We start from the raw sequence: 24,877 nt of genomic DNA, 5'->3' as shown, positions 1-24,877 counted from the left end.
ACTTGCACCATACCATCCAAGCTCTGGCTCCACCATTCACACAACCCCCCTCACCCATTTACCGACACAGCCCCCTGCTCTTTCCCCTATATCGCAATCCCATCAGAGAACATCCACCCTCTCCCCTGCCTCCCATAGAGTTCAGGTCCCGCCTTTCCTGTCTTTGCTATGTACTGATTGGTTAAGTCTCCTCCTGCCTGCGCCACCATTGGTGATGTTGCTTGTCCTGTCCGCCCAGCAGAGAGAGGATCTGGTGGCAGTGCCTGGGAAAGGGACAGAAGAGCACAGAGCCCGCACCGTTTCGCATTGCAGACATCATGGGTGTCGAGATCGAAATTATTACTCCAGGAGACGGTAATGTACTTACTGTGCAGCACATGCATTGTCTATGTAAGATCTACCCAACTAGTCTGCCAGGCTTGCTTTACTGCCATCTGCACAGCCGGTGTCGTGTCGAAATATCAAACCCTTTGGAATGTGGGACAGAGACAGCTTCCCGTCTAGTCTGCATTCCATTTATACTGTCTTCGCATTGATTCTCATAGCATTAGTGCTCTCGTTCGTTTTGTAATTATACTTCCTGTCTAATCAGTTTTGTATTTAAACTTATAAAACCGCTACCCCTTGCTTTGCTACTCCCTGAATTGCTGGCTGCTCCCTACCCTGCTGGCTGCTCCCTACCCTGCTGGCTGCTCCCTACCCATTCAGCTTTGCACTGATACTCCATGCTCAGCCAGCCTTGTCTTGCTGCTCTCTACACAACACTGGGTTTGCATTGCTGCCCCCATCCTGTATTTCTATTACTGCATTACTGCTACCTGCACTACAAGGTTACACTGTTGCACATTTCTGTACTAGGACACTGTTATTCCCTCTTGCTGCCCCATGGAAGGTCATGTTTTTATGTCTGCTCTCTGCACAGCTAGCTTTTGCATTTCTGATCACTACATTCCCAGCCCTTGCTTTGCTATTCCCTGCATCTTGCTGAGCCCAGCACTTCCCGTTATATGGTATCTGCTGACAGCTGTGTGAATCCCAGTGGCACAGTAATCTATTACCAACCCTGTTGCTCTAAGGGCAATGTATGTTATTATCTTATTTTATTGAAAGTCATATTATTATAAGGAAATAATGATAACATGCTTTAATAATGATCCCATTCCACCCATCTGGATTATGCTTTATTTCAACAAACCTGATTTAGTACATTTACTTCTTCCTTATAATATGGTTTCAGCAAACTGTTATTAAAATGTAATTATTGTAGCTTTGTTACACCCAAGATGTGTTGGGTATAGATTTGACAGATACCTTTTTATCTACCAGAAAATCTACCAGAAAAGAAAAATAACATTTGAAAATGTACATTAACACAACATAAATTATGCACAGATGCAGACAACAGACCTGTTCTATAAAAACATAGCAAAACAGATCAAATATCAAATCAGTACTGCAGTTTGGCTTCATAACACATATAGACATGGCTCAGGATGTATATATACAATATTTTTATATATATATATATATATATATATATATATATAATCTAAAACCTAGTTTCCATAGGTAAAATTACAGCAGCCATGTCTCCTGGTATATTTCAAGTCCTTATCTATTGACATAGTTTTGGTCTATGGCCATTTAAAATGCAAATATAGTAAGTTTTGGCATTGGTTGTAATGACAAATGTCTTAGGTTATGTATTGGTTGGTTGTATATAAACTTAGTGCAGCATATGATATACTGTTTTGGAGCAGGCAAAGGCATCTTGAAAAAAAACCTTTGGTCATTGAACCACATGGAGACATTGGCATCATTGATATATTTAAAACATTACATTAATAACTGATTTTTATTAGACTTTTATTTTCAATGTTTGCATACTAAAAAGGTACACATATAATGTCATTAACATATCTAATGCCCATAAAAAGCTAGGCGCAACCTCCCCAGAGCAGAGTGTGTGCAAAATGTACTAGGATTTAACCACAAATACAAACCAACACAGCAAAAGCATTTAGCAGGCACTCGCTCATGGGGCAAAATCAAACAACAAAGCACTTGGCATTTGGTTTCAAACATTAGCTTTCCTTACTGGTTTACAACAAAAGCTGCACATGTGAGACTGCTATAACCAAAAGCAGTTTCCTAGAAAATACAACCAAAACCAGTTTTTGGCTGAACTCACAGCCTGGCCCTGGCTTACATCCCATATCCTAGGCAGAACTTTCGGAAAAAGCTGGGAGCACATTCTCTGACTTATTGCTTTCCCTGGTCAGGCTAGAGATAAGACACCAATACTGAAGGTACTGTGGTGAGCATAGCATCTCTTGGCAAAAACTGTAACACTATCCTTTATGGCATGTTTTTAGCATTTTCTTGCCTTTGAACCCTTGTTATAATATTTCTTATGTGTGACTGCAGACTGTTCCGTTATCCAATGTATGTGGAAATAAATGATATATAGCTGGTTTGGGCCATTGGATTTAGACTCGTGCTTTATCACTATCATTATTTATAATATGTCAATGTTCTCTGTTACATTATGACATTAGTTGTGTGATTACAGGGTAATACAAGCAAAAAGTCATGAATAATTGTTAGAGGGCTCTGTCCATTGCTTCACACGTGATGCATACATCATTTATACAGGACAGGATGGGCTTGCATGCCACAGAAGATACATGACGAACAGCTGAGGAAGAATGTGGGGTATTAGGTGGAAGGAAATATGTTAATGTGGGTTGTACTCATCCCAGAACAGGTGTGTTTTTAGGGAACTTGAGTTGCAGTTCTTGAGGAATCTTTAGGGTGGAATGTGAGTAAATAATTTGAGAGAGGAGTAGAGGCATAGATTTTGGACAGAGCAAAGGGAGTGTCTGGGAACATATTTGCAGATAAGGGCAGATATATTAGATTAGAGGGTGCAGTATTATGGGATTTAGAGATCTCCTTAATATTTTGAAACACCGTTGAAATGTATCCATTCTGAGTGTTATAACTATATTTTAGCCAATGCATCGTGTTCATTGTGTACAAAGCTGTATGTATTGTAGTGTGTATGAATAAAACATATCCCGTATTATTTAGTGAACCTGTGGGCTAAACAAATATTTAGATACATGTTGGGTAGGGATAGTATACTGCTATGACAATAATAATACAGGAGCACATAGAGATAAAAAAAAGCTATTTATTTTATTAAAGGCAAATACATTTATTTAACCACCAATCGTGGGGGCGGGAGGATGTGGCAAATTGAGGCATTGCTTATTCAATGAGAGAAGATTTTGAAATAAGCGGCATGTGTCTTTTATGTTTGCTTAAAAGGAGATTTCAGTTAATTATAAAGTAGATTGGTATTCCTCTGCTCAGTATCTTTTCTACATTTTTACCTCATCTAGAGAGCAACACATGTTCCTAAATTCACCAAAGAAGCATCCTTATAGCTTTCTGTTATCCCTTAAAAGGACATTATGCACCAGACCAGCAATTCTACAACCATTAAAGTGATGTGATTTGGGGCATCCTGGGTTTAGATGTGAGTAGGAATAGTTGATTGCTAGCATTGTATCCTACAGTACTGAACTGAATATTAATCTCCACATCCTTGAATTAAAAAATAAAATAAAAGAACTTTGAAATTGGGTGCCAGAACTCCATAGAATGTAAGTTAAAGGAATATTGTCTCCCCCTTTAATGTCTTTCCAATGGTCCATTTATTTGCTAGGTTGTATTTTATTGTTTCCAACAGCTCATTTACCTTTATTTTGTTATTTGGAATTGCAGATTTTGCCTATTGTACCCCACATATACTGAAAATATGAATCCAGATTTAAACGCCTATTAAACCCCCCAAAAATCTTTCATGATTCAGATAGAGCATATGATTTTAAACCACTTTTTACTTCTATTATCAATTTTTCTTCATTCTCTTGGTATCTTTTGTTGAAAATCAGGGATTTGTGCTTAGGAGCCAGCCCAATTCTGGAGAACTATATGGCAGCAGTTTTGCAAGAATGTTATCCATTTGCAAGAACACTAGAGGGCAGCACTAGTCCCTGCCATGCAATAGTTCTGATTCCTACCTAGGTATCTCTTCAACACAGAATATCATGGGAATAAGCAAATTTGATAATAGAAGTAACTGTAAGCTCTGGCTGAATCACCAAAGAAATGTTGTGGGTTTCATATCACTTAACGTGTTTATGTTTCACTGTACAAGCTGAAGTATAGCTACAATCTTTTGGCTTGGTTTATATTTATTTTGGGTAGAAAATACTTTTTTCGCTCTCTTTGGCAATCTCTAGTGATTGCTATCTCATGGCCCAACAAATGAAAAAAGTTTTAAGACTTAATTAACTGACATAGTTCTTGAAGTCCAATTTGTTAGTCTTGGCAATTTATATAAGAAAGTACTCCAGCTATGCCGTTTGCCAGTGCTGTTCATGAGTGACTTTCATGCTGCTCTCTTTTAATGTAATCGAACCCTAGCCTGGAGAATGACTGGTCTCTGTGGAAAGGTCAAACATAGCATGCCATAATTAGCACTACCTTTCCAGCAGCATAGGAGTTAATTATTCCTGTCTGAATTTCTAAGTGAGCATTAAAACTATACAGTGAGTTACCATTGTAACCTTTGCTAAATGTACACAAAATGTGACACAGAAACATTAAATGCATTAGAAAACATTGTGTAAATGCTGTTTAAATGTTAACTTGCTGGATAAGCATGTTTCTGTATATTGGGTATCTAGATATGCATTACTTGCAGCTGTATTGGTTCACAAATCCAACAACATCTTTATTGAACACAAAGAAAAACAATTAAAGACCAAAAGAAAGCCAAATATAAAATATTAACTTACATATAAGAAATGACATTGTCCTGTTTAAATCAGAGGTTAAAAATGTTATTAAAATTGGAGCCATCCAGAATACAAGCCATTTTTAAGAGCCAGGGAAGGGTTTTTAAATAGATGTATGTAAAATAATCCAAGAAGTTAGTAGCTCTGGTGCTGGAAGTTTGTCAAACCCTGTTTTAAATGGTCGTTGTACTCTAAAACTAAATTGCACCATTTTGTTAGATAATTGTTGATCAATTGAAACTATTTATTTATTTTACTGTATGTCTGCGTAGCTTTCCTGGAACCCCCATTCTGCTGCAGATGAATGTACAGCCAGTGGTTGGAGGATATTGCTTGACTCAATAGTGGTTGAGCTGTATCCATAGAAACACAATTTTGCAGGGGTTAAAAAAAATTCTTTTTTTACACTAGAATTTCCATTTCATTAAAGAACTATACTGAGACTGATGAGCATTTTTTGTAGGTGATATAGGTAGGCTGTAGATTGTTTGTGTTGATATAGCTGTAATTTGCCCATTAATCTCCTTTTTATTTGGGGGGAACACTTGATCCATCTGCCAAGCATTCAGAAGTTTAAGGCAAATTTGTATGCTCTCTCTATACAAAATGTATATTTATTGAGGTTACAGCCAATGCAAAACAAAGCTTTTCCTTAGATATATAGATCAGCACAGCATTCCATAACTAGATAACCAACATAGGGCTCGTTTCCTTTGAGTCATTAAAAATGGAGCTGTAATTTACTGAATTTGCCAACAGCTAAAAGTAGTTTATGGCTTCTTGTTAGCACCAGGTTTTCATTGAAATATATTGTGGAGTGTGTGTAGTCGGTCTTTTTGTGCATGTGTAAGTTAACGTTGTGTGTTAACGCTTCCATCCAACGTCAGATTTCTCGACAATTGCACCATAACAAGTTTGTTACTATGGTAACCGAACCTAACACTATAACTGTTATGTTTCATGCCTGTGCTCCTTACCTGTGATTGTGTGAGAGAAAGTCACGGGAGTTCTGTAGGTCACAAAACAAAGATACAAGATATGAAAAAAAAAATTTATTTAAGAAAAAAAATATTTATTTTTGTTTTATTAAATTTAATGATGCCCTAGGCTTAGTTGGAAATATGGAGATAATGTGCTTGATTATATTTTTATATGTAATTAAATATTGATATTTAAATTGGAACATATCCAACTAGTCATATACCTGGGCTAGCAATAAACATTACATATAACAATACGTGTATATAGTGAAACACGCATTGTTTTTAAACTTTAATGTCTCAATGGGAAATAGGCCTCAAAAAGCGTATTTTTCCTCTTTTACACCTAGTTCAGTGTGCTATAATGTTTGAGACTTTATCGGCAGCTTACGGCAGTTTTTTTTACCTGATTCACGTTCAATGCTACCGGTAATTATGGAATGCACCATCAGAATCTGTCAAAAAGCGTAATGGCTTCCGACAGCAGTTTTTGTGCAATATTTGTTAAATATTTGTTTTTACATAGTGTTATTTTGAGTGTAACTGTACTCAGTAATGCATTTTCGATGTGTTTTGTGACATTTTTTGTTTCACAAAATAATAATACTAGCGCTACACACGACGTGCGCAGACAGATGCGATAAACCCCCTTTTCCGCTTTGCGTGTAACTGTTAGTGCGCCACTCGTAATCTGGCCTTATATGAGGTCACTTTTGGGCCTCTGAAGAATGTGAGAAATGAACTAACAGCAAAAAGTACAAGGAGAAAAGAGGCTGCTTTTAGCCCTCCCAGTACATAATAGCAAGCATCAAAGATCCTTATGAACAGCAAACAAATACAACAGCAATGAACAAGAGGTTGAACTATTATAAATAACAGCAGCATGTACACTCCCAGAGATCTCAAAGCTAAGTGCACTTATACAAGCAAACAATATCTCACATATGATTTAATGAGGATAGTATATTTATAATAGAGCTGAGTATACTAGAATATAATAACCCCTGGGGTGTGTGTGCGTGTATGTATGTGTGTGTATATATGTGTGTATATATATATATATATGTGTGTGTGTGTATTTGTGTGTATATATGTATGTGTATATATATATATATATATATATATATATATATATATATATATAATGCTCAAATACCAGAGTATTGCAGTATGCAGTGATACCTTTTTTATTGGACTAACATAATATTTCAAAGATAAGCTTTCTAGAGTTTTCCTCCCTTCCTCAGGTCTAAAGCACCTGAGGAAGGGAGGAAAACTCTCGAAAACTTGTCTTTGAAATATTATGTTAGTCCAATAAAAAAGGTATTACTGAAATACTCTGGTATTTGAGCATCTTATCTACTGGACTAATACAGCTAATCCATTCTTCACTATATATATATATATATATATATATATATATATATATATATATATATATATATATATATATATATATATATATATATATAGTACAGGTGGCCCTCGTTTTACAACGGTTCAATTTACACCGTTTCAGAATAACAACCTTTTTTTCCAGTCATGTGACTGCTATTGAAAAGCATTGAGAAGCAGTGCATTTATTAATATAGCCAGTAGGCGGAGCTGTCCGCTTGTGTTGCAGCAAAGCCAAGCAAGCTGAACTTAATCAGTTTAACCAGACCTGAGCTATCGAGCAGATTTCAAAGGAACAAGATCTTCCTGTCTATAAATCAGTCCAGATTGGAATGCATAGAAAGAACTATTGCAGAAAAATGCAAGTGAAGTCTGTGTTGTGTGATTATTTTATTAGGTTTATAATGCTGTTTAGCAAATGGTTTTTGTTCATTTAACTTAGTTTAATTATTTATTCTGTGTTGTGTGATTATTTTATTAGGTTTATAATGCTGTTTAGCATTTAAAGTCTTCATTTCAAAGCTTTAAAAATAATGTATTAGGTGTTACTCATGACAATTTTGAGAGGGGCCTGGAACCAATCTCCCTCACTTCCCATTGACTTCAATTTAGAACGGTTTCGATTTACAACCATTCCTTCTGGAACCTAACCCCGGCGTAAACTGAGGGCTACCTGTACTAAGATAATTTTCCATGCATGGCTTAGTCTGTATAAAGATATCATACAGTTCAATAGCTACTGCTGCAAATAACTCTTATGCACAGTTCAGTCTATTAAAGGGACAGTTAATGTTAAAGGGTTCTATACCAGGATTTTTCAAAGTCTTATGTTTTTTCTGACAAATTTAAAAAAACAGTGCCGACCCCCCCCCACACTATAGATGTTACATTTTATATTTTTGTGTTTTGTTTTAATTTGAGCAATTTACATCTTATCCAGGATTCAAATATGATTCAAAGCCATATAAACCGATCTCTTGCATAGCTGCCAATGTCACAACCTATCACTGCTGTTGCCTGGAAGTGCCACACACACATTGTATTCCCAATTACCCATACAAATTTGTTTTCAGATTGAGATAAAGACATTTATACAACTATATAGAATTTTGTAGTTGTTTAGTTCTGACATTTTCCACTTCAGTCTCAAATGCTCCTAGTAGACCATACAGTGCTTAAAAACAACAGGATTGTCATAGGTGACCAATCACTGCCTGCACATCAAGCACATGCAATTAGAAGCTTCAAAGATTGACAGCGCATACATGCCCACTCTGCTGATTTTATTAAAAAAAGCCCAAGCTGAGCCATTTTACACCCTAGTGCTGAAGTTATTTGTACACTTTTGTGCTCAATTAACTTAACATCAGTCCTGTTTGTTTAATTGCAAAATTAGTAAATATATATCATTTAGCAAAAGAAAAAAAAATACATATACTGTATGTGTGTATATATATTATTATTATTATTATTATTATTATTATTATTATTATTATTATTTATATATAATGGATGGTGAATTTTTATCCATCTCCCTCATCTGTTTTGATGGTAAAGTGTCTATATTTTGTGATTAATTGAGATTTTGATAGATACTTGACACAATGTTAAGAGTCACTTTCTTATTGTGTGTATATATATATATATATTTATTCACTTTGGACACCATGTATGGCTATTCTTTTAGTTATCCAGATGATTGAGGGTTTCTAGGTATATATATACAGTGGGACCTCGGTTTACGAATTTAATTTGTTCTCCGGGACGTTTCGTATTGCGAAAAATTCGTAAACCGAAACACAGTTTCCCATAGGAATGCATTGAAAACCAATTAATGCGTTCCGGAGGTGAGAAAAAAGTCAAATAAAGGCTCCAAAAACTGCTGCAAAAGGCTCCAAAACCTGCTGCAAATAGCTCCAATGGCTCCAAAAGGCTCCACAACTTGCTGCAAATGGCTCCAAAAGGCTCAACAACTTGCTGCAAATGGCTCCAAAACCTCTCCAACACCTCCACACTGCTACCCACACTTCAGTATGCAGGGGCAAACCGGGACACTTGTTTCGTATTGCGAAAAAAATTCGTAAACCGAGGGGCAAACCCGGGACACTTGTTTCGTATTGCGAAAAAAATTCGTAAACCGAGGCATTTTTTTTAAAGAATTTGCATTCGTAAACCGAAATTTCGTTTACCGAGTCGTTCGTTAACCGAGGTCCCACTGTATATATATGATCAAATATATATAATTTATAATGTATATAGCTCTTTAAACAAACCCATTACTCCCCCACCCCCCTGGAAGTTATATTTATTGTCCTGGTAATTATTTTAGGGGCATGATTAATTAGAATTGCCATGTCCCTAAGTAATGGTTATTATGGGTCCATGCTAAATATGAAGCACCAGTTTACAGAGCCCTCTTCTACCTCTATTTTTATCTACATTTATAGATTTATATTAAGCCTATCAGGTACTTTTCAGGGATTTTTTGTTTGCCACATTTTTTGAAAGAATTGAGAATAAGTCTTTGTACAAACTAATGTATCATTATACTCTGATATTATATTGCATGTTACTTTCCATGACCATTATGTCAGTGGGTTAAGTGATACGCTATCACCCACAGCTACTCACCCTTGATGGACCATTATGGGGCTATTTAAGGGTGCAAACCGGATATCTGATTATGGTCTATGATTAAGGCTTGCTTTCAGCCAAAACGCGTAAGACCGGCAGGGAGCTGTGGGTCATAGTCCTCTTCATATGTTTTAGCTCATACCTTAATTTTTACCCCATTCACAGTGTGTGTGTGTGTGTGTTTTTTTTTAATAAAACCTACTTCTTTTTGGAGCTCGCTGGATCTTCGTCTTTTGTTAATTTGCATATATATGTGTGTGCGTGTAAAAAAAAATCTGTGGAAAAACTGTGCGGAACATTATTTTATAAATTCTGAAATCAATTTGATTTCATGTTTTGTAATGTATCAATTAACTTTTTCTGTAAACCCAACATTTAGGATAAATAATTAAAAATTAGAATATACATTTTTTTTTTGTCACTTAACACCATCTTAAATGGATACTAAACCCAAAATTTTTCTTTCATGATTCAGATAGAGCATGCAATTTTAAGCAACTTTCTAATTTACTCCTATTATTAATTTTTCTTCATTCTCATGCTATTTTTATTTGAACAAGCAAGAATTTAAGCTTAAGAGCCGGCCCATTTTTATTTCAACACCTAGATAGCTCTTGCTGATTGGTTACTAAATGTAGCAAACCAATCAGCAAGCTCTACCAAGATGTTGAACCAAAAATGGGCTGGCTGTTAACCTTCCATTCATGCTTTTTCAAATAGAGATAGCAAGAGAACGAAAAAAATAGATAACAGGAATAAATTGGAAAGTTGCTTAAAATTGCATGCTCTATCTGAATAGTGAAAGAATAAAATTGGGTTTTGTATCCCTTTAAATAAAATATCCAATCGTACAATACTAAATCAATTTGAAAACTACACAAAATCCTAATTTCAGAAAGAGGTAAAAGGGACAGTAAAGTCAAAATGAATCTTACATGATTCAGATAGAATATGCAGTTTCCTTCAACTTTCCAGTTTACTTCAAATGTTCTTTGTTGAAGAGTAAATCTATTTAGGCTACTAGGAGCTCACTGGTGGCTGTACATATATGCCTTTTGTCATTGGCTCTCCTGATGTTTTTAGCTAGCCCCCCAGTATTGCTGCTCCTCTGCCTACCTAGCTAGGGTTACATATTGCTGCTTTAAGGGAGGACACTTATGAAAAAATACATACAGTATCCCACAAAAGTTAGTACACCCCTCACATTTTTGTAAATATTTTATTATATCTTTTCATGTGACAACACTGAAGAAATGACACTTTGCTACAATGTAAAGTAGTGAGTGTACAGCCTGTATAACAGTGTAAATTTGCTGTCCCCTCAAAATAACTCAATATACAGCCATTAATGTCTAACCATTGGCAACAAAAGTGAGTACACCCCTAAGTGGAAATGTCCAAATTGGACCCAAACTGTCAATATTTTGTGTGGGCACCATTATTTTCCAGCACTGTCTTAACTCTCTTGGGCATGGAGTTTACCAGAGCTTCACAGGCTGCCACTGGAGTCCTCTTCCACTCCTCCATGACGACATCCCAGAGCTGGTTGATGTTAGAGACCTTGTGCTCCCCCACATTCCGTTTGAGGATGCCCCACAGATGCTCAATAGGGTTTAGGTCTGGAGACATGCTTGGCCCGTCCATCACCTTTACCCTCAGCTTCTTTAGCAAGGCAGTGGTCGTCTTGGAGGTGTGATTGGGGTCGTTATCATGTTGGAATACTGCCCTGTGGCCCAGTCTCTGAAGGGAGGGGATCATGCTCTGCTTCAGTATGTCACAGTACATGTTGGCATTCATGGTTCCCTCAATGAACTGTAGCTCCCCAGTGCCGGCAGCACTCATGCAGGCCCAGCCCATGACACTCCCACCACCATGCTTGACTGTAGGCAAGACACACTTGTCTTTGTAGTCCTCACCTGGTTGCTGCCCAACACGCTTGACACCATCTGAACCAAATAAGTTTATCTTGGTCTCATCGAACCACAGGACATGGTTCCACTAATCCATGTCCTTAGTCTGCTTGTCTTCAGCAAACTATTTGCGGGCTTTCTTGTGCATCATCTTTAGAAGAGGCTACCTTCTGGGACGACAGCCATGCTGACCAATTTGATGCAGTGTGAGGCGTATGGTCTGAGCACTGACAGGCTGACCCCCCAACCTCTGCAGCAATGCTGGCAGCACTCATATGTTTATTTCCCAACGACATCCTCTATATATGACGATAAGCACGTGCACTCAACTTCTTTGGTCGACCATGGTGAGGCCTGTTCCGAGTGGAACCTGTCCTGTGAAACCGCTGTATGGTCTTGCCCACGGTGCTGCAGCTCAGTTTCAGGGTCTTGGCAATCTTCTTATAGCCTAGGCCATCTTTATTTAGAGCAACAATTCTTTTTTTCAGATCCTTATAGAGTTCTTTGCCATGAGGTCCATGTTGAACTTCCAGTGACCAGTATGAGAGAGTGTGAGAGCGATAACACCAAATTTAGCACACCTGCTCCCCATTCACACCTGAGACCTTGTAACACTAACGAGTCACATGACACTGGGGAGACAAAATGGCTAATTGGGCCCAATTTGGACATTTCCACTTAGGGGTGTACTCACTTTTGTTGCCAATGGTTTAGACATTAATGGCTGTGTGTTGAGTTATTTTGAGGGGACAGCAAATGTACACTGTTATACAGGCTGTACACTCACTACTTTACATTGTAGCAAAGTGTAATTTCTTCAGTGTTGTCACATAAAAAGATATAATAACATATTTACAAAAATGTGAGGGGTGTACTCACTTTTGTAGGATACTGTATATCAGGGGCTGTTTTAAGAAATGTTTGAATAATGTTCCATTATAAGAACCCTGACATTTGTATTTTTCATATGTGTCCCACCTTAAAGCGGCAATATGGCAACCCTGTACCTAGGTTTACTTTTCAACAAAGAATACTAAAAGGCCAAAGCAAATATGATAATAAAAATAAATTGGAAAATTCTATGCTGTATCTGAATCATGACAGTTTAATTTTGTCCCTTTTAGCCACTTAAGTCATTTAGACGTAGGTACTACGTCAAACAGTAATTTGCACAGTGCACCCTGTTGATGTAATAGTACCTACATCCAACCTTCTGGCTCCTGCTAAGGTTTGACAGTGAAGACTGCAACCAGAGGCAGAAGGCCTCTGCCTTCATATCGTAAGATCATTCTTCCTTTATCATATAAAATCAGATTGCTAATACTGTACAGACAGTGACACTCTGTGTCACTGTCTGTATCGGCTTCCTGTGATACCGTGGGTGGTATGGAAGGAAGGCGGACAGCGTGTTGCAGGAGGAGGGAGGGGAGGCAAGGCAGAGGAGGGTTCCCTATGCTACAGAAAAAATAGTTTGGTGAGGGAGGGGGGCCATATGACAATCGCTTGGGGGGAGGGGGAATCACTACACTGGAGACATATATATTTTTTTTGTATTCATTAAAAAATAATAAGAAGAAAACTACTAGAGACTGGGTACTGTCAGACAGCTGCCAGTATCTAATATGGCTGCTACTACTTAGAGGGGGGAGGCTACATTTAACCACCAATCACTTAAGCTTACATTCCTGCTTTTTCAAATAAAGATACCAAGAGAACAAAGAAAATTGATAATAGGAGTCAATTAGAAAGTTGCATGATCTATCTATCTGAATCATGAAAGAAAAAAATGGGTTTTATCTACCTTTAAAGTGAAAGTAAATTTTTGTGCTAATGAATCTACCTACAGTTAAACCTCAGTTCAATTAAGCAAGTCGCTAACTTTTTTTTTTTAAACAAATCAAAGTGTGACTAAATAATTTTATTTTTACTGATCGCATAAAGCATTGCCTTCCTCCGCCCCCTCGCCATCTTCCTGGTTTATGCGAGCTTGAATCTTCAACTGACCGTGACATAATTTACGTCAAGATGTGTGCTCGTAACCGACAACGAAAAATGTTTGCGCCTGTGCAATTGGACGATATGCGCTGTGATACATAGTAACACAGATTCACGTAGCTTTCGTGATGTAAACAAGATTCGCTTCTTTAATGCGCATGTGGCTACCGTTAACGCGCTTCTCTGAGACAGAAGGGATTCACTGTTAGCCGCATGTGCATTAGAAGCCGTGGGTGTTATTCTGGATGCTGGAGATGCCAATGGGGGAACCAATCGGTTAGATTCCGAAGGTTTCGTCACAGCCAAATAATTTTTTTTTTTTATCGCGGGTGGAGGAACGGATAGCTGATAGAACAAACTCGGCAAGTAATAAAATGTATTTAGACAAAGGGAATAAAAAAACCATGAATTAAACTAACGTTCAATTTTAATGATATTTCAAAATATGAATAGCAAAAGCTCTGACTTAACTTTCACTTTAAGTGTCTGGTTTGTTTTGTGTACATAAGACAATAACACTAAATTACATTTCTTTTTTCCCCCCAGGTAGGACATTCCCAAAGAAGGGCCAAACATGTGTTGTCCACTATACAGGTAAGCTAGACAGTAACTTTTTATATTAACTGACTTTATATTTTATGGATTGTGTTTTATCAAATACCAGCATACTGATGGTTGAGATTTCAAGTTATTCCTCCGTTAGTGTAAAAAGGAAAATATATTCGTTATGAGACAAATCCATTAAGACCATATTTGTTGGATTGATTTTATATTATAAGTTGTAGGTTATATTTGAATATATTATTGTTATTGCATCTGCATGATTTGTTACATTTAATTCTAATCTTTCCAATATATTATATATTTAATGTGTATATATATAAACATATTAGAGAGAGAGGTTAATTTGATAATTATAATAAAATTGGAAATCATTTCTTTTTTGTTATAATTGTACATTATCTTAATCACGAAAGCGTATTATGTATTTTTTTTTTATTAACGTATTGTTACTTAAAGGGACACTGAACACAAATTTTTTCTTTTGTAATTCAGATAGAGCATGCAATTTTAAGCAACTTTCTATTTTACTCTTACTAGCAAATGTTCTTCATTCTCTTGGTATCTTTATTTGAAAAGCAAGAATGTAAGTTTAGATGCCGGCCCATTTTTGGCGAACAACCTGGGTTGTTCTTACTGATTGGTGGATACATTCATCCACCAATAAACAAGTGCTGTCCAGGGTACTGGACTTTCTTTTTCAAATAAAGATAGCAAGAGAGCGAAGAAAAATTGATAATAGGAGTAAATTATAAAGTTGCTTACAATTGCATGCTCTATCTGAATCACACAAAAAAAATTGGGTTCAGTATCCCTTTAAAGGGAAATTAATTCCAATTTTTTTTCTTTCATGATTCAGATAGAGAATACCATTTTAAACAACTTTCTAATTTACTTCTGTTATCTAATTTGCTTCATTCTCTTAATATTCCTTCCTGAAAAGCATATCTAGATAGGCTCAGTAGCTTCTGATTGGCGGCTGCACATATTTGCCTCATGTGATTGGCTCACCCGTGTGCATTGCTATTTATTTAACAAAGGATATCTAAAGAGTGAAGAAAATTAGATAATAGAAGTAAATTGGAATGTTGTTTAACCCCTTAATGACCACAGCACTTTTCCATTTTCTGTCCGTTTGGGACCAAGGCTATTTTTACATTTTTGCGGTGTTTGTGTTTAGCTGTAATTTTCATCTTACTCATTTACTGTACCCACACATATTATATACCGTTTTTCTCGCCATTAAATGGACTTTCTAAAGATACCATTATTTTCATCATATCTTATAATTTACTATAAAAAAATATATAAAATATGAGGAAAAAAATTGAAAAAAACACACTTTTTCTAACTATGACCCCCAAAATCTGTTACACATCTACAACCACCAAAAAACACCCGTGCTAAATAGTTTCTAAATTTTGTCCTGAGTTTAGAAATACCCAATGTTTACATGTTCTTTGCTTTTTTTTTAAGTTATAGGGCCATAAATACAAGTAGCACTTTGCTATTTCCAAACCATTATTTTTCAAAATTAGCGCTAGTTACATTAGAACACTAATATCTTTCAGGAATCTCTGAATATCCATTGACATGTATATATTTTTTTTTAGTAGACATCCCAAAGTATTCATCTAGGCCCATTTTGGTATATTTCATGCCACCATTTCACCGCCAAATGCGATTAAATACAAAAAATCGTTCACTTTTTTACAAATTTTTTCACAAACTTTTGGTTTCTCACTGAAATTATTTACAAACAGCTTGTGCAATTATGGCTTAAATGGTTGTAAATTCTTCTCTGGGATCCCCTTTGTTCAGAAATAGCAGACATATATGGCTTTGGCGTTGCTTTTTAGTAATTAGAAGGCTGCTAAATGCCACTGCGCACTACACGTGTATTATGCCCAGCAGTGAAGGGGTTAATTATGGAGCATGTAGGGAGCTTTTAGGGATAATTTTAGCTTTAGTGTAGTGTAGTAGACAACCCCAAGTATTGATCTAGGCCCATTTTGGTATATTTCATGCCACCATTTCACCGCCAAATGCGATCAAATTAAAAAAAACGTTAAATTTTTCACAATTTTAGGTTTCTCACTGAAATCATTTACAAACAGCTTGTGCAATTATGGCACAACTGGTTGTAAATGCTTCTCTGGGATCCCCTTTGTTCAGAAATAGCAGACATATATGGCTTTGGCGTTGCTTTTTGGTAATTAGAAGGCCGCCAAATGCCGCTGCATTTCACACGTGTATTATGGCTAGCAGTGAAGGGGTTAATTATGTAGCTTGTAGGGAGCTTGCAGGGTTAATTTTAGCTTTAGTGTAGCCTCCCACCTGAAACATGAGACCCCCTGATCCCTCCCAAACAGCTCTCTTCCCTCCCCCACCCCACAATTGTCCCCGCCATCTTAAGTACTGGCAGAAACTCTGCCAGTACTAAAATAAAAGCTATATTTGGGCTTTTTTTGTGTTTTTTTTTTAGCATATTTACATATGCTGCTGTGTAGGATCCCCCCTTAGCCCCCAGCCTCACTGATCCCCCACCAAAGAGCTCTCTAACCCTCCCCCTCTGCCTTAATGGGCGCCATCTTGGGTACTGGCAGCTGTCTGCCAGTACCCAGTTTAGTGAAAAAATGTGCCTTTTTTTAAAAAAAAAAACAACCTTTTCTGTAGTGTAGCTTCCCCCCCCCCCCCCGAAGATCAACCCCCCACCCCTTCCAGATCTCTTAGCTGTTTATTTACAGCTTTCAAAAATGTTTTATTTTTTTACTTTTGTAAGTTTATTTTTCTGTAGTGTAGCGGTTCCCTCCAGCTCCCGAGCGCGCTCCCGCCCCTCCCGCCCCCGATCCCGCCCCCCTCCAGTCCACTCGGCACATCGATGGCCGCCCACCCGCCTCCCAGACTTGCTTCCACCCACCAACGATACCGGCCACCGATGTCCGGTGCAGAGAGGGCCACAGAGTGGCTCTCTCTGCATCGGATGGCCAAGGGGGGTTATTGCAGGATGCCTCCATATCGAGGCATCACTGCAATAACCGGAAAGCAGCTGGAAGCGAGCAGGATCGCTTCCAGCTGCTTTCCAGACCAAGGACGTACGCCACACGTCCTCGGTCATTAACTGTCTTTTTTTTGAGGACGTGTGGCGTACGTCCTTGGTCGTTAAGGGGTTAAAATGGTATTCTCTGTCTGACTCATAAAAAAAGATTTTTGGGTTTAATGTCCCCTCAACTGTGTTTTTCAAAGTATCTCATTGCAGAATGCACTGAACAGTTGTTTTTAGTTCAGGTGTGTTCTGGTACTAATAATCAATCTGATCTCTATTATATGATAAATACAGTATTGAGCTTTATTATTTCTTTTTAATTGTGAGTCCTGTGCATAATCATTGTCTTTCTTGTTTTGTTTTCTAAATTCAAGTCTGCTTTTTTTAACATAAGGTTATTAAATACACAGTAAGGTCAAAATTAAAGGGACAGTCTACTTTTTTTCTTTTCTTTTAAAGATAGATAATGCATTTGTTAGTTATATTAATATAATTTATAACCTCTAAATATCTGCCTGTTTCTAAGCCTTTGCAGGCTGTCTCTTATCTCAGTACATTTTATTAGCTTTTCACAGCCAGACAATGCCATATAGATAACATTGGGCTCACTCCCGTGGAGTTATACATGGGTCAGCACTAATTGGCTAAATGTAGCCACCAATAAGCAAGTGCTATCTAGGGTGCTGAACCTAAATAAAAGATAGCAAGAGAACGAAGAAAAATTGATAATAGGGGTAAATTAGAAAGTTGCTTAAAATTACATGCTCTATCTGAATCTTGAAAAAAAAAATTGAGTATAAGATGATGGTCCAATATTGTAACAAACACAATGACTTTATTAATATACTTAAAAATAATTTGATCGCATGGCAGGGTGTGGTGGTAAACAAACCTATTGTACTTACAGCACTTTCTGACACAAAATTAGATCCCTCAATTGTTATTTAAATGAGTTAGTAGCCAATCAGAAGGCATAAGTGTGCATTAGTCCATAAAAAAAAATCATTCTTATTGCTTATTCATGCAGTCATATTTTCAGAAGATATTGCTTCTGTGATTTATGCTGAAAGGGTCAGGAAAGATATGTATATTCACAAATGATAGTGCAGTATGCATGCTCACAGGTTAAAAGGGACCACACTCACAATGATATTGGCAGGGACAAGCTTCTACTAGTTTTTTGGGGGGAGAGCACTGGAAAATCTATTTAAAGGGATAGTATAGTCACAATTAAACTTTCGTGATTCAGACAGAGAATGCAATTTTAAGCAACTTCCCAATTTACTCCTATTATCATTTTTTCTTTGTTCTCTTGCTATCTTTATTTGAAAAAGCAGGAATGTTGGCATAGGAGCCGGCCCATTTTTGGTTCAGCACCTGGATAGCGCTTTCTGATTGGTATCTAAATGGAGCCACCAATCAGCAAGCGCTATCCAGGTGCTGAATTAAAAATGGACCAGCTCTTTAGCTTACTTTCAAACAAAGATACCAAGAGAACAAAGAAAATTTGATAATGGTAGTAAATTAGAAAGTTCCTTAAAATTGTATGCTCTGTCTTAATCACGAAAGTTTAATTTTGACTATACTATCCCTTTAAGAGAACTTTTAGAATGTTCTCTTTCAGATGGATAAAAAAAAAACAACAACCCACATTTCATGCTCTTGTAAACTGTTATTACCATATAGTATGAGTGACAGCACTGGTGGTGCTTCCACCCTGCTGTATAATCATGTTGCTTCGCTCTTTTCTTTTCTGTGGTTTATACAGATATCTGTATTTTTTACCCACTAATGTTCCCTCTCTCGGGCACAGTGCCCTTGGTTACTTGCTGCTATCACTTCCTTTGGAACGTTCCAGCCCTTATTGGCAGAGACTTGCAGTAATTCATTGTGGTGTTTCGATATAAGTTGCCAATTTGAAACTGATGCCGCATTCTGTGCTGCAGAATTCATTTGCAGTAATGCCTGAAAGGAAACTGGAGAGCACGGATCAATGTTATAGGTTTTTATAAAACTATATTGTGACCTATTATCATCTTTCTGCAATTACTCTAGTAAAGTTGAAACCTAGAATATGTGAAATGTGCCCTTCTTTGAGTAGAACCCCCCCCCCCAAAAAAAAACACCATTGACACAATTAAAAAAGGCTGGACAGCCATTGTCTATATGGTGGGTGGCTTGTACGGATTATAGTTATATTATTATTGCAGAAGGTGCACTCCAATACCAATAAAATGTAAATGTTATCCAGAAAAAAAATAAAAAAATGATAAAGCCATTGTATAATATTGGTGCAAACAATAAAAATAACATAATAAAACAATATTGTGAACCCTGAAAGGTTGGACACCTGTGGTGAAGAATGTGGATACCTTGTATCAGTGGTTATTTTATTGTTGATTGATTTCTTAGCACTATTATATGTCATAGTGATACATTTTGATAAAATACTTACCTGGAAATGAATTATTGATCAACCATAAGGAATGATTATTAGTTTACAAGATGAGTATGCTGATATAGTGAATTATTTATTATTTGAGAGCAAATAGAAGCTTTGGTTAATGTGCATGAGCCATAAAGTATATACATGACATCTTATGGTTTAAAAGACCCTAATATAATATATTCCATTGTGTTATGTTGTATTTTATTACATAACTGCAGCATCAAATTGAGATGCTCCAAATCATTTTACAAATATTTGGCTTGTTGGAAACTGAATTTAAATAAAGTTATTGGGGCGTTCCAGTGTAAAATATGCAATAGTTGTCAGACCCAACTAGTTTGATGTTAAAATAAATCCAGTGTGTACCGGTTATTAACCTTCTCCGTCATGGCTGCTGACTGGTTCATACCAGAACTTGAATAGCTATTTTCTCTCTTAATCAAAGTGAAAAGTTCAGTGAATATGCATAAACAAGCTTAAAGGACCAGTAAATACAGTATATTTGCATAATCAACAAATGCATGATAAAAAAACAATGCAATAGCACTTAGTTTGAACGTCAAATGAGTAGATGATTTTTTTTTTCCACTTCTCCTGTATCATGTCACAGTCATCAGCCAATCACAAATACATATACGTATATGAGCTGGTAACTCTAAAAGTGTAAATATAATAAGAATGTGCACATATTGTATCATGTGACATCCATCAGCCTATGAATGGGAATTCGGAAACAATATATAAACATAATACCATAGATTCCAAATCGAACCAGCTCTCTCACCAAAGGTATTAGCATCTGCCAGGGTGCTGTTAAAGGGACATTCTTGTCAAAATTGAAATGCACATAGGTGAATAACATTGTTGAAATGCAACATCCATCAGCCAATCATAAATGCATATGCGTATATTCTGTGAATTCTTGCGCATGCTCCGTAGGAGTTGGTGACTCAAAAAATGTAAATATAAAAAGAGTGTGCACATTTTGTTAATGGAAGTAAATTGGAAAGTTGTTTAAAATCGCTGCTGTATCTAAATCATGAAAGTTTCATTTTGACTTGTGTGTCCCTTTAAAAATGAACTTGCATCAAATGAGCCATCAATGTTGTGTTATTAAACTCAATCTAACCAGTTATACAAAACATTAAACACAGTAGTAACCTAACAACTAGGAAGGTAAAATGGAGTCACTATTTTTTAGTGTAGAATTATTCACCCGTACAAACATTAGATGCGTATAGTATTAACATTCAGTGCTAGGTTATTCTGCCTGTTTCCAGAGACCAAGCGTTTTCTTAAAAGTACCTTTTCCCTGAGTCCTTATCATACCTTGACTTCCTGGCTTTTGACCTCCGGCTTGTTTAGGGACTATGCTATTGGCTGCCTGCCCTGATCACGGATCTGCTGACCATATTTTTTTGTTTATATAGCTATATTAGGTTATCCTCTGTCTCCTGCCAATGGGTTTTAGTAATACTATTTTGGGGGCCGTGTCCACTGACACAGTACCGTTCCATAGATTGGATATAATCCATGATGTCCACAACTTTGTGCACCTTTCATTACTGAGATTCAAATCTTTTATTTTTTTCAATACTCTGCATGTCCGCCTTTATTTTTGATGACAGTCTCAATCCTCCTTGGTATGGAGGAAACCAGTGTCGTACAAATTTCTGGAGAGATGTTCTGCCCTTCTTCAGAGATAATTTTTTTCAGCTGCTCTTTGCTGGAGGGGTTGTGTTGCTCTACCATTCTCTTTAAAATACCCCAAAGGTGTTCTACTGGATTCAAGTCAGGTGATATACTTGGCCAGGTCATAGTTTCTCCTTTAGAAACTCCTTTGTGATTTTGGCAGTGTGCTTTGGATCGTTATCCTGCTGGAATTTTTCGTCCTCTGCCAAACTGTGAGTCATCTTGTCAGCCAGTATTTTGGTATATTGCAGGCATTCATGGTGCCATCTATAAATGTCATCTCCCCAACACCTTTTGCAGTCATGCAGCCCCATATCGTCACACTCCCACCTCCATGATTCACTGTTGGGACTATGCATTCACTGTAATAATCCTGACCAGGTTCACACCAAACATGCTGCACCCCATCTGAGCCGAAAAATTGTATATTGGTCTTGGCCATTTTACCAAATAATGTGCTCCCAGTATTCCTCAGGCTTTTCATGTTGTTTAGCAAAGTTTAATCTTGCAGTTTTGTGCCGAAGGGCAAGCAAGGGTTTTTTCCTTGCATGCTGTCCATAGAAGTTGACATTATGCAATGTCCTTAGCACTGTCTGAGCTCTCACAGAAACTCTAATTTCTATCGATAATCCCTGAGCCAAATCTGAAGCACTTGCCTGTTGCCTGTTTTTCAGAGCTAGATTGTGCAAGTAGCGCACTGTCCGTGGCGTTATTTTAGGAGGACAGTCACTGCGGCTCTGATTTTTGGCACTGTGTATCGATCTATAACTCTTGATTACTGCTGCTGCGTTTTGACTGATTTTTAGTTGGTTACCAATCTTCCTGTATCCTTTTCCATCTTTGAAGTCTCACAATCAGATTTTTCAATTCCTCTGGCAATTCTTTTCCATGTGGAGACATGATGCAAACTTGCAGATAGACACAGCTCATTGGTCAAAAAATTGACTGTTTTGGTAACTATGCTCATGCAAAGTATTTGTTTTTGATTGTTTATAATAGGAAATACTCTACTTGTCAACTTAGAAATAAAACAATTATTGAGAGGTGATACAATTTTGAATAATTTTATATTTAAGTGATATTGCCCAGGGGTGTACTCACTTCTGTTGTATGCTGTATATTTTTTTAATGTTTCTTGCAGAAATTATCATTAAATCAATTTATATTGCATTATGCAATACATTTGTGCTTTTGATAGCTTAAATAACATTCATAAATAACAGAAAATGTTACAATATTGCAAATTATTACACTGCCCCCTCTTGGCTACAGAACACTAGCGACTTATATGGATGCCCAATACGAGCTCACTATGCAGCAAGCAGAAACCTTGCATATGCTGCTGAGGTCTGAAAAGACCACATGTGATTGCCATTGCTGTACCTTTCCTATATCTGCTTTGCTTTAAACTTGTATAGGGCAGCATTGCACTGGTATGAGGGAATCCATTTTTATAAAAGGACACTGGAAGCAAAAATGTGAAGAATTCCGGAGCCAATTTGCATATCCTTACCCAGAATCCCTTGCTTCAGTAGAAACAATGTTAGGTGCAATGTGCTAATGGACTATACAATCTCTTGTTGTAGCTCTGTTCCTATTTGAATAAAGGCATGTTTAAATAAATATATATAGTGATCTCCCCAGGGCCTTTTTAGTGGGTGTACCACTCAGTTAAAATGTAAGCCACTATTCAGCATTAAACATTAGTTAATATTAAATGTTATCAATGTTTTTTGCTCACCTTATTTAATACATTTATGTTTACATTGGAAAGCTTCAGTAACACATTTATAAATGACAGAAAATATTATTATATTGTGAAGTGTTACACTGGCCCCACCCAGCTACTTCATAATGCCTTGCGCTGGATACATTTCCAGAGGAGAACACTGATATATATATATATATATATATATATATATATATATATTATTCTTTATCAATTAAAAAACAAATGTTAAACATCAGTGTTGCTAGCGATAAATATGTATGAATCTTGATATCGCACTGTTTTATAGTAATTAGGTTGGGATATCCGGTAGTGAGAAAGCTTTCAAAGGTCACATGTGATAAACTTTATATGAACTCCCTTGGCTGCTGGAGAAGACTGCAGGGCATTTCTTTGACAGACAATAAAAGATAGCATAGTTCAAAAACTAGTAGAGCTAGGTAATTTAACTATGTACATTGTCTAGACTTTATTTTTAATAGCTGAGATAATGATAGACTTATGCTTGTAAATCTATTGGTAGGCATCCCAGAAACAGGAAAAGGAAGCATAATAATTATACACACATATACTGTACACTGAAAACATGGCAGTGAGTTGTACTCCTATGCCGGGTACTCACACAGCGCTCTCGGTGACGCAGGCAGGTAACCACAGACAAGTATAGGTTCAATGTCCAATAGGTAAAGATTGCATATAAATAGCAAACACAACACACAGCCAGCACTCACACGATGCATACACTTAGATTAAATGGGTAAAATAAATAGTTAATTACAATATTTGGCCAAATGGTGTCACATTAAGGCATGTTTTTACCTTCATCCCTAACCTGAAGCCATACGTGCTAGCTTTTAGCCAAGCACACTCAAGTACAAACAAGAGCGTCGCAGCAATTTGCAGAAGGAGATAAGTACCCACTCTGGTGTAATAGTGCAGTCCACGTCTGTAAATATTTTATTTTTAATGTCCTTTTAAGACTAGTTATATTTTATAAGTTTCACACCACACAATCCATTATATATAGCTTTTTAAAAACCGTAGTACTGCATCCAGTCTGTCTATCTATCTGGGTGCTAACATGAATATCGCTATATAAAAGCACTCAGAATTTCAAATAAATAGCACAAAAATAGTTTATTTGATATATATCAGAAATAAAAGGTCAGCTACTTCTTCAGTCATATAATTTGGTTTGCATAAGTTCATAGTATTTCTTACATATTTACATTACCTAGCATAATTTTTTTTTTATATATATATATACACATAACTATGAAACAGTCTGTCCTGGGATGGTTATGAATCACTGCACTAACCCTAGCTAAGCTTATAAGCTGTGCGAACATCGATGCTTCGGCGTTAAGGGAATCTGCTGAAAAGCAGACTTGAAGTAAAAAGGTGTGTCATTGTGAACTTAATTTGCATATCTTACCCAGAATCCTTTGCTGCATTGGAAACAATGTATTCCAGAGGTTTTCTGTCTAGATTTGTTAATGAACTACACAATGAGTTATTTTCACTATATATATATATATATATATATATATATATATATATATATATATATATATATATATATATATATATATATATATATATATACACACACACA

General features: G+C 36.7%; 1 protein-coding gene across 1 annotated transcript in view; it reads left to right on the top strand.

Moving 5' to 3' along the window:
- Positions 1–238: 238 nt before the first annotated feature.
- FKBP1B (FKBP prolyl isomerase 1B) overlaps positions 239–24,877 on the top strand; it is a 140,186-nt gene continuing 115,547 nt past the window's right edge. Inside the window, exons 1-2 of the mRNA XM_053709632.1 lie at positions 239–354; positions 14,332–14,379. Of these exons, the coding sequence (XP_053565607.1) occupies positions 318–354; positions 14,332–14,379 (85 nt within the window). The 5' untranslated portion in view covers positions 239–317. The remainder of the gene's footprint in view (positions 355–14,331; positions 14,380–24,877) is intronic.

The sequence above is a fragment of the Bombina bombina genome, chromosome 4 (genome assembly GCF_027579735.1).
Source record: "Bombina bombina isolate aBomBom1 chromosome 4, aBomBom1.pri, whole genome shotgun sequence".
Taxonomy (NCBI): domain Eukaryota; kingdom Metazoa; phylum Chordata; class Amphibia; order Anura; family Bombinatoridae; genus Bombina; species Bombina bombina.
The sequence above is the reverse complement of the archived record's forward strand: the minus strand, read 5'-3'. Positions and strand labels throughout refer to the sequence as shown.